The 15,482-nt window shown below is 39.1% G+C and overlaps 1 protein-coding gene across 3 annotated transcripts in view; it reads left to right on the top strand.

Annotated features, from left to right (window-relative positions):
- The window catches only part of LOC127622204 (tyrosine-protein kinase ABL1-like), a 73,058-nt gene extending 64,370 nt beyond the window's left edge, over positions 1 to 8,688 (top strand). Inside the window, exons 6-11 of one of the 3 annotated variants that reach the window (XM_052096231.1) lie at positions 540 to 717; positions 4,522 to 4,706; positions 4,838 to 4,990; positions 5,176 to 5,265; positions 5,347 to 5,475; positions 5,566 to 8,686. In XM_052096231.1, the coding sequence (XP_051952191.1) occupies positions 540 to 717; positions 4,522 to 4,706; positions 4,838 to 4,990; positions 5,176 to 5,265; positions 5,347 to 5,475; positions 5,566 to 7,121 (2,291 nt within the window). In that variant the 3' untranslated portion in view covers positions 7,122 to 8,686. Of the gene's footprint in view, positions 1 to 539; positions 718 to 4,521; positions 4,707 to 4,837; positions 4,991 to 5,175; positions 5,266 to 5,346 lie in introns of all 3 variants that reach the window. The other 2 variants (XM_052096214.1, XM_052096222.1) reach the window with 2 other exon arrangements.
- Positions 8,689 to 15,482: the final 6,794 nt, after the last annotated feature.

Consider the following 15,482-nt stretch of genomic DNA (forward strand, 5'->3'; position numbering starts at 1 on the left):
GTAATGCAACAATATGTGCTTTTAGCAGTTTCTTGAAGAAAGCAAGGAAGAGGCATCACAGACGTTCTGTGGAAGAGAGTTCCAAAGTCTAGGAGCAGCTGCACTAGGGACCTGGAACCCATAGAGACTAAACTAAGTCTAAACTTAGGAACTGCAAGTAAGCCAGCATCAGATTATCTTAAGGCCAGGGGAGTAGAGTTGTAATAACTATAATAATTAAGGGGCAACGTTATGGAGAGCTTTGGACGAGGATCTTCAAGTGTATGCGAGAGGAGACAGAGAGCCAGTGGAGGTCCTGCAGGATAGGAGTTATGTGTGCACTTTTCTTTAGTTTTATTGTAAGAGTGATAAGTCGGGCAGCAGAGTTTGGCACATATTGTAGTTTTTGCACAGCTTTTGCAGGAAGAGCAATGAGAAGGAATTACAGTAGTCTAGGTGTGATGTCACAAAGGCATGTATTGAGGTTTTAGCATTGCTACAGAGGCCAATGGTGTTTACCAATCATAACCTGCTCGTGTTGTGTTCTTCTCTCATTCTAGGTGTCTGCACACGAGAACCTCCCTTTTATATCATCACAGAGTTCATGACCCATGGAAACCTGCTGGATTACCTGCGTGAATGTAATCGTGAGGAAGTCAACGCTGTGGTGCTGCTGTATATGGCCACACAGATCTCCTCTGCGATGGAGTACCTGGAGAAGAAGAACTTCATCCACAGGTGAGCAAGAGCTGCTGTAGTCTAGACATGACACTTCGACATAAACACACAAGTGCTGATGAGGCCACAGCTACGTTTATTTGAACAGTTGAAAAAACAAGATTAAATCAATTATTACATGTACATTGTCTTGCTTCATTATACTCTTCTGTTTATATTAGCTTGATTTGTATAGTTGAAATAGCTTCAGTTATTAGACATTATGATTTTATGCCTACATAGAGAGTAGTGTCATTCCTGTCAAGATGTGGCCTGTTCCTCAAAGACCTGCACACAAGATCACTGCCAACAAAATCATTTTAAAACTTTTAGAAAGTGAGATCTATATTTACAGTAGCATTTATACATTTAGCATTTACTTTTATACAAAGAGATTTACTAATAAGAAAACAACACAAGTGATTAATCATAAGGAGATTGTAACAGGACAAATTCTGCAATTCAAAGACTTTTGAAATTAGAAACAAAAGTAAAACAATTATTGTTTATATATATATATATATATATTTAATATAGAGTTGTGCTGAAAGAGAGTTTATTAACAGTTGTGAGTCAAGTGTTAAAAGAAGAGATGAAGTCTTAAGACGTTTCTTGAAGATAGTGAGTAGGAATCACCAAAAATGTCAAGATTTGATATCTAATACAAATTTTATATGATACATATTGCGTTAAAGGTTCATTTTGAATTTAGTAAAATAAAAGCTGTTCATTTAAACCGTACAACAGTGCATGCAATAGGATTAGTTTACTAAATTGTTTAAGTCACAAGAACAGTGTGTAGAAATGAGTTGTGTGTATTTATAGTAAAATAAGTGTTTTATAAAAACAACAACAACATGAAACTAAGTAAATTTATTAGAACTCATATAGCCCATATTTTAAAGGCTACATTCCTAAAAACAGGCAGTGCAAAATATGCTGTGCTAAAATTAATTGAAAAGACATTATATGCATTTCCTTAATATAGTAAGTTAAACTTCGGCCTTGCATTTGAAATCAGCAATACCTCTAATGAAGCTCTGAAAAAGTTTGCATTTCTTTTATTCCACCTCCTGCATTCTGTGGACTCCTTTCCCATTAGAACGAAATACAAAATGGTTAATAACATTCTTTTTAAAATGACAGTATTCTGTGCTAAGGATGAGTGATATACCCACTGCAGTGTTGCCAGATGTTAAGCAACTTGGTTTTAAAAATAAAAGCCCAAAAAAGGTGACGTGCCTCACCAAAATAAGCGATCCAGTTTTTTGCCATGTGAGGGGGATCAGCATAAAAATCATGACAAGCATAGTACAGTACTGCCCTACAAAGGCAAAACGCCGTAACATCATGTTTGGTCAAAAATGAGTTAATGTCATTTTTGGGGTATTCAAGACCTCCTTTATCATGTGAATAAATATCGTGAGTCAATTTGATTGTTTTAACGAGAAATTAAAGGGCTATGACAACCGTAACATCCAAAACCATACGAGAAACCATAGCAGAACGCCAGTAACAGTTGTTACGGCTCTTAGCCTTTGTTCCGCACGCTTAAGTTGAGTTAAGGTGTTCTGACTTTGTTTCGCCTGGCATCAAGAGAGATGTTACGGTCCCGCTGTGATGTTACTGTACTCTGGCTTTGTCATACTGTCAAAGATTACCGCTCTTTTATTGTCACCAAACCGCGTAACATACACACCGACACATCTTTGAAATAAAGTGTAGACTGCCGACTGCTTGTTTGTATTATTACTCTGTGATAGCGATGTGATAGGGCTGATGGTTCAGATCTGTCAATGTCAGTGACAGCCCGGAGCTTGCTAAATTTAATCTGTGTCACGTAAATTAGTGCTAACGCTGACGCTGACACTCGCCTCACATCAGATGCTGAAAACCAAATATTAAATACAGAGGCATCCTACCTTTCCATGCAATCCGATATAATCCATAGAAGATATAATCCATAGCAATGCACGCCATCTGCTGTATCCACAACAATCCATACGTGTTTGAGCCATATTTCCTTCTTGCAGGTGTTCACGCCAGATTTTACAGCTGGTTATCGCTAACGTCCGTACAAAGTAGGCTAACCTAAATAGTAAAAGTAATTCCAACTTTTTTCGGTATACTCTGTCTATATTATCTCAGAATTAAAAAGTAGTAATCCAAGTCGAGTTCGTTGACTGAGCATCTTGAGCAGTTTGGTGGCCCTTAACCCTTAACCCTTTAACTGTCACCCCTCCCCTTTTTTCAGCATAGACATGAAAATCACTATCCAAACTTAAATGGTTGTATTTCAAGAATGCTTTGTCATATATACCTATGGACAAGTTGTGTTCCAAATTTTAGGTTGATATCTCAAAAAATTAGCTTTCAGTAAGATTTTATTTGGACGCAGTAAAAAACTTGGAATGAGCAGTCTCTAATCTCTAATGTATTGGTCCAATGTTTAATTAATTATTACTCTATATCTTGCATTTAAATACATATACCTTTGTATTCAATTATAATTAAATTATCTTTATTGTGAAAATATTTATTGTATTTATTCATACTGTACATACTGTACTGCAAAGTAACTTATCTGTTATACTGTTTAACTGTGTTAGTGTTGCCGCACTATCCTGATCATTATAGCACTAAATAGGAACAACCAAATGTCTTCTATATAATTTAAAACAAAAACCATGATGACTAGACCTTGGTTAGGTGTTCTTATAATGGATGTAAGTATGGTGAACAGCAAGTAAATATTGATTATATGTCAGTTATGGCCTTTTGCCTTTGCATGACTCCTGATTTTTGGCACATGATACAAAGGCAGAGTACAGTAACTGCCAAACAAGGGTCAAAGGTCAATTTTGAGCTCAAGATTTTTTGCATACAAACATTTCTTCAGTATAGCAACTAGTTGTGAAATTTTGGGAGTCCTACCTATAATACTTTTGTCTGGACAAAACAGAAACTTTAAAGTCATTTTTCTCAGTTTCACACTCTAGTGAGTTAAGGTCTTTTGCTTTTGCAGGGCAGAGTAGCCTGTATTAAAGAATTTGAATGTTAAATATATCCACAAAAATAATAAAAATATTTTGAATATACAACTGTCCATCTAAATCAATTCATAAATCTGTGCGTATATATGGAGTAATTATATATACAGTAGTTGTCAAAAAGATCTTCAGCAATAAAAAGAGAGAAGCCTCATTTTCTCAGGCAACAGGAAGTGGTGTACTTCTGAAAATTTACTATGATAAACTCTTTGTTCTTTAGTTTCAAAAAAATATCTGAACAAATTAATAGCATTATTAACCGTTTACCAGCATTTAAAAATAGCTTTCACTCTGGAACAATCGAAAGGGTCTTTGTCCCCATTTTTGGTTCTGTTCTGCTGTGTTCTGGTTTTTGTTTTCATTCCTTGAACCGTTGCTACTCCTTGATTTTGAACACAGCCTAGTAGTGAGTGACTCTGCTGTTTGAGCGGGGTTGAGAATGCCATTGCACCATAGAGGTACAGTGAGAGTTTAGGTAAGTGATTTTGTGCCTCAACGGTGGAATGATCTTCCTTGCTTGTTTTTGAAAAAAGCAGCACAGAAATAAATTGGAAATAGAAGTTGCCCTAAAAATTTGGTATTTTAATAATTAATAGTAGGTCTGTTGGATGAAGCAACAGATCAGATGTTTTTAAGAGTGTTTGCAATAGAGCAATTATCTAGTAAAAGAACAAAAAACAAACAGCAGGTGCTAAGTTCTAGGACAAAGGGAGTACATTTTAAGAACTTAATTTGAAGCTACATGTTTCCAGTAACAGTGCGGTTCTTTCTCCAGGGATCTAGCTGCCCGAAACTGCTTAGTTGGGGAAAACCACTTGGTTAAAGTGGCAGATTTTGGACTGAGTCGCCTGATGACGGGAGACACTTACACAGCTCATGCAGGAGCCAAGTTTCCCATTAAATGGACTGCACCAGAGAGTCTGGCCTATAACAAGTTCTCTATAAAGTCAGATGTGTGGGGTAAGTAAAAATCAATGAAACAGCTTAATGTACTTACTGGCAAAATGTTTAAGCTGATCTCACCTGTCTAGGTTGAGAGAAACCTGTTTTGATTATGAGAGACACTAACATTTCTTGCTTTAACTTGTCAGCATTTGGGGTCCTGCTTTGGGAGATTGCCACCTATGGGATGTCTCCATATCCTGGAATTGACTTGTCCCAAGTGTACGAGCTACTAGAGAAAGATTACCGCATGGACAGACCTGAGGGATGCCCAGAGAAAGTCTATGAGCTCATGAGGGCCTGTTAGTAGATATTCAGATCTTCCAGCTATTGTAGATCTTCTAACCTTAGTTGAAAAATTATACTAGCTAAAGTACAAGTGACTGAAACATGTCTACAACCTTTAAACTTATCATTCAAACTGTATTATTTCCAGTTTGGGGTCTTCTGTCCCACTTTGGACTGAGTTTAGTGTCTCTGTCTTTAGGTTGGAGATGGAACCCTGCAGAGCGTCCTTCTTTTGCCGAAACCCACCAAGCGTTTGAGACCATGTTTCAAGAATCCAGTATCTCTGATGGTAAGACTTGATCTCTGGAGCTTTAGAGAGCTGTGCAAGTACATTTCCTATGGCTCATCTGCAATGTTTTATGGATTGCAGAGGTGGAGAAAGAGTTGGGGAAGAAAGGTAAGAAGCTGACATTAGGCTCGATACAGCAGGCACCAGAACTTCCCACCAAGACAAGGACACTGCGAAGGCATATGGACAGTAAGGATGGGGACAGTCCTGGTAAGCCCTACTTTTTCTATATTCACAATCATATTCATACTGAAGAAATGTTTCTGGTAATATATATTGATGGATTTGTACCATCTGCAGATTCAGCAGAGACTGAAGTTGCTGGGCCTCCGATGCTCCCAAGGCCACTTCTTGATACCAATTTGAATGAAGATGACCGGCTCCTAGCTAAAGATAAATTCAGAATTAATCCCTTCAGCTACATCAAGAAAAAGAAGAGAACTGCTCCTGCTCCTCCAAAACGTAGCAGCTCCTTTGGAAAGATGGATGGCCATCTTGATCATAGAGGATTGGGACATGATTTTAGAGATGAGTTCAATAATGGGACTTCCACCAATGATGCCATTCACAGTATTGACACTTCAAAATTGGTTGGTTCTAATAATACCACAGCTGTCGGAGTCAACAATGGAGCCCTAGTATATCCTGGTCAGCTCTTCCCTCCTCTTTCACGGAGAAAGGGCACACCTACAACAACAGGTGGAGGAGGGAAACTTGCCACCACTCTTCCAGTGGAGGAAGATCCTATCTCAAACTCCAAGCGCTTCCTGAGGTCTTCTTCAGCATCCAGCATGCCCCCAGGGTCCGACCGTAAAGACTGGAAGTCGGTCACCCTTCCTCGTGACATTCAGTCATCTCATTTTGACTCTGGTACCTTTGAACGAAAGCCAGCTCTGCCCCGCAAGAAAGGGGATTGTATCCCTCATGGTGGTACCCTTACCCCACCACCACGCCTTCCCAAGAAAATCGAGGATACCTCCGATGAGGTTTTAAAGAATGCAGAATCCAGTCCTGGATCAAGTCCTTTGACCCTGACCCCAAAGATAGGCCGTCAGCTACAGTTGGAATGCTCCAAAACGAGTGCCTTGCAGGCTGAGCTGCTCAAGCCCAGTGTGTTTCCACCTCTAGGAGCAGCTGGGGATGAATGCAGACATCGTAGACACAAAATCTCTTCTGATGTCCCTGTACAAAGAGAAAGAGACAAGGGAAAGTTTGCAAAACCTAAACCTGTTCCTCCTCCACCACCTGTCTCAAGCGCCAAATCTGGAAAGACTTCAAGGAGTCTCACTCATGATGTTTCTTCAGATGGTAAAGTCAAAGGCTCCTCTAACCCAAGTCCTCCAAGCTCTGGCTCCACAGAACAAGGCAGGGGTACTCTTTCCCAGGAGAGTGCCAAAAAGCTGCAAAAAAACACCTCAAAATTACAGCCTCCAAAGACGTCGTCTACATCACTAACCAGTCAGCCACTAGGTATGGGAACAGGTTTGGCTCACCGTTTGTTACGGAAAACTCAACAGCCGTCCGAGAGACATTCCAACTCTGCCATCACACGCGAGATGGTCTTGGAGAGCACAGAACTTCTGCGGGCCGCTATTGGCAGAATTTCAGAACAGACCGGTAGCCACAGTGCAGTCTTGGAGGCTGGCAAGAACCTGTCTAAGTATTGCGCGAGCTATGTCGAGTCCATCCAGCAGATGCGGAACAGGTTTGCTTTCCGTGAAGCCATCAATAAGTTGGAAAGCAGCCTTCGAGAGCTACAGATCTGCCCCACTGCCACTGGAGGAGCCAGTGCACAACATGACTTTTCAAAGCTGCTTTCCTCCGTTAAGGAGATCAGTGACATTGTTCAGAGGTAGTGGAGAAGATCTTCACCAGATTTCTTGATGCGATAGAAAAATGTCTTTCATGGAACAGAAATCCATATGTCTGGGGCTTCTCTGAATTGGCTGTGGCATAATGTACACTTCAGTTTAATAAACCCACCTCGCCTTTTCTCACGGCAAATACGGGAACATTCACAAATGTGTCTTATTACTGTGCACAGAATCAGAGTTCTCTGTTCCACAAGAGTCTGTTTGCCCATCTTATGGTAGCCCAGGTCCAGGTAGCCAAGTCTTAGTTACTTGATTTTTTTCAGACTGAGAGAGAAGTCGACTCTCTCAGTTTATTCCATAACTTGACTTTCTTCTCTGCTTTCTCATAGTATTAGCAGAATTAGTTTCACAGCATTACAGGTGAATGACAGGAATGACTTATCTCACATTTTCAAAATCCAACATTTTTAGGGATCAAATATATATATATATAACAAAAGAAACTGTTGATTCGTCAAACTGCCTTAGCTGTTTTTGCTTTCTTGTCATTGCAATTGTTGAAGAAAAGGGCTTTGTCGTGTGATGTGAATGGTCCCTGTGATATGAGGAACTATAGTTTCATTTTGAAACTGACTGATTATGTATTGTAGAATTGCAACACTGTGCCATGAATGACATTTCACAAATGGAGTTGTAAAGTCTGTACAGTTGTTCCATCCCTTACTGGCCCATTACGGGCATTTTAAACTAGTGTTCCTTCAGCACAATCACTATATAAATGCCTTACCAAAACTACATAGTGGCCTTAAAGGGACTTGCTGAACATTATGAATCATATTTATCAGAGAATATAACACTACTGTCTCAAGAAGCTGGAGAAAGACTTGGAAGCGAGAATCGGAACTTAAGGAGCAATGTTCAGTTTATGTTTCGTTTTGTCATTTCCTCTTTAATTTACCACTTAATGTCATTTGCGAGTATCCCGCACACCACTGACTGAACTCTGAAAAGAATCACGGGGAGCGCCTCAGTGAACGTAATAGTGTTTTCAAATGACAGCGCTAACCAAATGGCGTCTCCTAAAAGAGATGATCGCCATTAAGGATGTGGGAGTTATACACTTAACCAACAAGCTGATAATTCAATGATTATGTTGCTAAAAGTTTCCTATATTGTTTTACTTGTGTAATGTAGATAATGCAGTTTTTTTTTTTCAGTATTAGTTTAACACTTTGCCCTCTGACTGCGACACCTGAGGATGAAGCCAACCACAAGCTGCCTTTAATTCAACATGATACTACCAATGTTGACATTTTATGTTTTGTCTCCTAAAAATCATGCCACTAATTTTTTATTTGTATCATGCCTCATTCTTCTGTAGACTAATTGCTAATCTTTGTAAATACACGTGACTTGTTTTCTCTTTTCAGTTGATTCTTCCTGTAACCATGGTGCCATTTGTGTTGCTTCAAATACAAAGCAAATTTTCTACTTGAACAATGATAAGAGTTTGTGTTTCTGTCAGCATGCTTACATTTCTGTGTGCCTATTCTGACAATTCAGCAGCTTTATCTTGGCAGTTGAGCATTTGACACTCCAAGAATAGGGTACAGTTTGTCCCCCTTAAATTTTTCAGAGCAATAAAAAGTAGTGTTTTCAGTCAATTAAAATTTTTAAGCGAACACGTAATGCAATTAATCGCATATATCAATATTTGCTGATTATTCAAAAATGTTGTGGCATATGAGTAAAGCATTCAAATTTAGGCGTCAAAGTCAATAGGCCATTTTGTTTTTCATATCATTGAACATACAACATCAAACCCCTTTGACTATCAAACATATCCTACTGAACTGTAAGGCCTTTGAAACTGTCTAGACAATGATTTTATTCAGAGATACTTAATTGAAATATTTAGAAAGGTATTACCTGAATGTATTTTAGAATTTATTTCTTGTATTAATCTCAAATGTCTTATAAAGCTTTGTAAATTGTATATATTTATTGTTTACCCTATGCTTGCCACATGAACATCCTTGTTGCCGACGTGGTGTTTAAAGTTAAACAAACAGACAACATCCAGCGCTTGCTTTAACAAGGCACCACTATTGCCGTTGCTATGACCTTCGTTTAAGGATTTTGGATTTTCAAAAATCCCTATCCAAATACTTATGCACAAATGTTGGCAACTTACTAATCCCACACCATTTGTCATACACTCTGAATGAGGTTTCCAGTTGAACGGCTTAATGAGGAGTGGTGTGCTATGAGACTCATCGTTTCAAAGTGATCACAGTGCTCAAATCTTTAGATCCAGGGCTAGAAAGCAGCCTTTAAATATCACCCTGGCAACTACCTAGTCACACTCTAGCAACCATATAGCAACATGACATTGCAGAGATGGGTGTGGGTTCTTTTAACTTAGGGCAGTGTACTTAGGCCCTTGGTGGGCAAGCAACACTCACATTTTCTTCAGCATCTAGTTTTACAATCAGTCTTCGGTGAGTGTCGGCTCACTTCGAGTACTGGTCTGACATAGACTGATGCTGCATTCCATTCCAAACTCAATGTTTGAATTTTCAACTTCCTACTAGGAAAAAAAGCAATGGAACGCCACTTGAAGTTGGACTTCCAACTTGGAAACTCATGTGAAAATCTTCATCTCCGGTTTTGCAGAGATGCAGGTGCGTGACATCACATAAACGTGGAGATTAACTGTTAATAATAAGCATTCACTTTTATTAAATATCCAACAATGACTCAGTTTCTACATTATATGATAATTAAGATCATTTAGCAAACGTTTGCCAAGGTAGATGTTAATAACATGGTAAATCATACCTAATATTGACAATCGTACCCCTGTACATCATATGCTAGAATTGCAGCATAATTTATCCATTTAGTTGCTAGGAGACATCTGTTGACAGCCGAAAACATGCTAGGCAAACTGGAACAATGCAGTTTTGTTTGCTTGCATGGCATCTACCAAACATTGGGCAATGGAATGTCTTATGATCGGAGATATCAAGTCGGAATTTCCCACATCCGACTTTGAATGGAACGCAGCATAACTAAGAGACAGAACAAGTTGCATTCCATCTGTGCAATTTTGTTGGTGCATTATTATGCCTTTGGGCATCTAACTGTGATTTGTGTTCATGAGACCCCTGTGTTTTGTTTGGTTCCATCCAGCTTGTCTTTGAACAACAGAATGTGTTGTGTGAAAGCAAGGCTCTTTAAAGGCATGTTTGATTGTGAAACTGCATGGATTGCCTCCTGCTGACTACAGCTAGCAAAAACATCAAGGCAGTACATCAAAGCTTAAATAACTTTGAAGGTTGGAAAGATTTCTCATTTCAGAATTTATATACTGTCAGGGGGAATTTGTAGTCATGTTTTAACATGTTATTTTTTATATAATTAAACACACTAAATAAATAATGAATAATCTTTTTGATAAATTAATCATTAAATCAACAGCTCTGATAAAAATGAATCCCATATTCTTCAATCATGTTACCGCATGATTTTATCCATATTAAAATGCAAAACCATATAATTGTGACACCCTTGAAGAACTGTTATTTTGACCCTTTTTATGGCATGGCAGGAAGACAAATCTCATTTAGCTTTCTAAAATGTTGACTGCATTCGTCAAGCTCAATCATTAAACACCCTTTCCAAAGTTGTTGGTAGGAAAAATAATTTTTTCTTTCATTTATAGCAAATATATCTAGCCCCTACTGAGTGATATCTTAATTTAAGCTAAAATTGGCATCCGGAAAGTATTCACAGCGCTTCACTTTTTCCACATTTTGTTATGTTACAGCCTTATTCCAAAATGGATCAAATTCATTATTTTCCTCAAAATTCTACAAACAATACCCCATAATGACAACATGAAAGAAGTTTGTTTGAAATCTTTGCAAATTTATAAAAAAAATAAATAAAAATCACAGCCTTTGCCATGACACTCAAAATTGAGCTCAGGTGCATCCTGTTCCCACTGATCATCCTTGAGATGTTTCTACAACTTGATTGGAGTCCACCTGTGGTAAATTCAGTTGATTGGACATGATTTGGAAAGGCACACACTTGTCTAAGTAAGGTCTCACAGTTAACAGTGCATGTCAGAGCACAAACCAAGCCATGAAGTCCAAGGAATTGTCTGTAGACCTCAGGCAGGATTGTATCGAGGCTCAGATCTGGGGAAGGGTACAGAAAAATGTCTGCAGCATTGAAGGTCCCAATGAGCACAGTGACCTCCATCATCCGTAAATTGAAGAAGTTTGGAACCACCAGGACTCTTGCTAGAGCTGGCCACATGGCCAAACTGAGTGATCGGGGGAGAAGGGCCTTAGTCTGGGAGGTGACCGAGAACCCGATGATCACTCTGACAGAGCTCCAGCATTTCTCTGTGGAGAGAGGAGAACCTTCCAGAAGAACAACCATCTCTGCAGCACTCCACCAATCAGACCTGTATGGTAGAGTGGCCAGACAGAAGCCACTCCTCAGTAAAAGGCACATGACAGCTTGCCTGGAGTTTGCCAAAAGGCACCTCTGAAATTGTCCTGTGGCATGTGGCACCAAGATGTTAGCAGCAGATCCTTCAAGTCCTGTTAGTTGGGAGGTGGGGCCTCCATGGATTGGACTATTTGGTCCAGCACATCCCGTAGATGCTCATCCGGATTGAGATCTTGGGAATTTGGAGGCGAAGTCAACACCTTGAACTCTTTGTCATGTTCCTCAAACCATTCCTGAACAATTTTTGCATTGTGGCAGGGTGCATTATCCTGCTGAAAGAATCCACTGCCATCAGGGAATACTGTTACTATAAAGAGGTGTACGTGGTCTGCAACAATCTTTAGGTGGTGGGTACATATCAAAGTAACATTCACATTAATGCCAGGACCCAAGGTTTCCCAGCAGAACATTGCCCAGAGTATCACACTGCCTCTGCCGGCCTGCCTTCTTCCCATGGTGCATCCTGATGCCATCTCTTCCCCAGGTAATGACGCACATGCACCCGGCTGTCCACATGATATAAAAGAAAACGCGATTCATCAGACCAGGCCACCTTCTTCCACTGCTCCAGTTCTGACACTCATGTGCTCATTATAGGCGCTTTCAGCAGTGTACAGGGTTCAGCATGGGCATTCTGACTGGTCTGCGGCTATCCTGACCCATACACAGCAAGCTGCGATGCACTGTGTTCTGACACCTTTCGATCATGTCCAATATATTTTTTTATATTATCTTGGAATTATTGATCCCATCCACACACAAAAAATAAACAACATAAAATACAGAATCAGTTATATAAATGAATAAAATTTTATGAAATAACAGAGATGGACATTTACAGGGAGAGACTGTAGTAGATAGTTCAATTTTGGAATACAATTCATTTTAATAACATTAACCTTCCCAATCATAGATAAATGTAATGAAGCCCACCTGCCTACATCACTCAAAAACCTTTCATTAAAGGGACAAAATTAACTGGGAAATAAAATACCCAAATACTTAATGCCCTGTTTTGGCCATTGAAAGGTGCCCGGCTGAAAAGCTGTTACTGGACAGTACACAGTCAAAGCCAATGCTTCAATTTAGACCAATTAACTCGGTATCACGAAAATTTATAAAAGGAATTGATAATTCTGTGGAGGCAAGGCATATATCTAGTGGGGTCAGAGACAAATAACAAAAAATCATCTGTGTAAAGCAAAAGCTTATGCGCCACCCTTCCGGGTGCCCTTATTCTAAGTAAAATAATCTGAAATGAATCCAAATGTTTTTGTACTGCTGCTACAGGGTGTCTATAAAGTAACTTAATCCAACCAATAAAAGTATTTCCAAACCCATATATTTCCAAAATCTTAAAAATATAATGCAATTCTACCATATCAAATGCCTTTTCGGCATACAGTGAGAGTCTAATCATTTGCCACAAACCTCATGATATTGATGAAAAGCCTAATGTTATCAGAAGAGCAGCAGCCATGAATAAACCCCACCTGATCTATATGTATAAGAGATGTCATAACTTAACTACAGAATTTTGGACAAAATTTGTACATCTAACTGGATCAGGGAAATTAGATGGTAACTTTTACACTCACTTGAATCTTTGTCCTTTTTAAGAATCAGACTGATCCGGGCTTGTGTCATGGTTGGGGGTAGCTTTCCATTCTTTAATGATTCTGTATAAACTTCTAACAAAAATGGAACCAAATCTGTAGCATAAGATTAAAAAAATTCTGTGACAAAGTCCCGGAGCCTTGCCTGTTGGCAAGGCCTTAATTACCTCGCCAAGCTCCTCCAACCTTGGAATCAAGAATCAAGATTTTTTTTTTTATGTCATCAATTTAGGTTCCACAAAGTTTCTAATATCCTCATCAGGAATGGTAGAAAAAGACTCTCTCTGCTTTATGTATCTAGCCAAAAGCTTCCCTGCTTTGTCCCCCAACTCAAAGTATTACTGTCCTGCCCTGAATAACCAAAACTCCACCTTCCAAAACAAAATATCATTATATCTGTATTTCAATCGGGTCAATTCTCTGAGGCCATCAGACGACTCTGCACTTTTAATATTCCCTTCCAACTCCACAAGCTCTCATGCTATGGATTTTTTGATGAATGAGGCATACTGTATGATCTGACCCCTAAGAACCGCCTCCCAAGCAGAGGATACTGAGGACCAGTTGGTCTCCATCATTTTTTTTATTTCAGTCTTAAACGTTTGTTGGAAATCAGGATTTTGCAAAAGGGATACATTAAGGTGACAACTATATTATTTATTTTTCTCTGTATGTGGTAGCATCTCTAAAATCATCAGGGCGTGATCTGAGACTAAGATGTTTCCAATTGAGCAGTCCACAACAGAAGAAATGAGGGATCTATTCTAGAATAAATCTGATGAAAAGAATGTATAGTCACTACCAGATGGGTCCAAAAGTCTCCAAATATCTGTAAGATCACGATTTTTACACACAGCGTCAATGATGCTTTAGGGGACTTACACACTTTTGCTTCACTATGATCAAGGACTGACTCCATTAAAAGATTAAAGTCTCCTCCCAATATTATATCATGATGGGTGCCAGCAGCTTGCAACATCCCTTCAAGATCTATATAAATGTCCTGATCATCAACGTTAGGTGTGTAAATATTAGCCAAAATCAGATTTTGCCCCTGAATTTCTACTAAAACAATAAAAACTCTTCCTAATTTATCTTTAAACTGTTTGAGACATTTGAACTGTAGATGTTTACTTATCAATGTAATGACTCGCCTTCTCTTACTTGAGCCAGCACTAAAGAAAAAATGTCCACCCCATATCTTCCCAAATTTTCCAGCTTCCTGCAGGGAAAGATATGTTTCTTGAAGAAACACAATATCATATTTCTTATGTTTATGAAAAGTGATAACCTTCCTTGATTTTATGGGGTGCCCCAGTCCATTCACATTCCACGTGGAGAGAGATAACCCACTATTATGTATTAACATATATTTTGATAGAATAGAAAAAAATAAATTTTGTGCTAAAAACAAAATTATGAAGATCACATTGCAACATTAATCCAACAATCAAACCCTGCACTTCCCCCAGAACCAAGCAAACAGAAAAAAGAAAAACGTGCGCATTAACCCCGCACACGAGAGCCCCTGCGACAACTTTGACAACAGATAGCTCTACTCAGATGGTCAAGAGTCAATTCACTCGGAGGCCACATAAAGGTATATACCATGACTTAAACAGCTAGTCAACGATATCAAAGACATCCTTTGAGTGGGCATGTAGATATTTTGCAGTCATCTGTAGTGTCTATTCTCAATCTGGCCAGGAACTTCATTGTAATTGTAATAATAATTATCTTCCGTCAATGCCAGTTTCTTTAAGGAAAAGTGTTATTCCACAAAACAAAACAAACTCCAGCCACTCGGTGGAGCCAATGCAAAAAGAAACAATACTGGCACCCAACTTCCTCCGAAAGCCAGAGTAAGTACAGGGAGTCGAGAAATACCCAATGGTTTACTCACCCATTGTTTCTACAAAAGACATTGCCTGAATGGGACATGTAAATACTTTGCTGCCGTCCTTGGCGTTTATTCTCAGTCTGGCCGGAAACATCAGTACAATAGAGATCTTACGTTGATGCGAGAGTTTATTTTATTCCTTGAATTGATCATGTTTCTGTCTTGTCGAGTTCGCAAAGTCCGGGAACAAGAAAATATTGTGAGTCTTCCAAGAAAGCCTTCCTTTGCTGCTCGCCTGGCGCAACACGAGATCTTTATCAGATCAGATTTAACACGAGATCTTTATCAGAGACTCTGTGAGCTCGCTCAATTTCCAGCTTATGGCCTGTTATGTTGAACAGACTTGGGAAGAGCTCATAC

Source organism: Xyrauchen texanus, chromosome 3 (assembly GCF_025860055.1).
Source record: "Xyrauchen texanus isolate HMW12.3.18 chromosome 3, RBS_HiC_50CHRs, whole genome shotgun sequence".
NCBI classification, from domain to species: Eukaryota; Metazoa; Chordata; class Actinopteri; order Cypriniformes; family Catostomidae; genus Xyrauchen; species Xyrauchen texanus.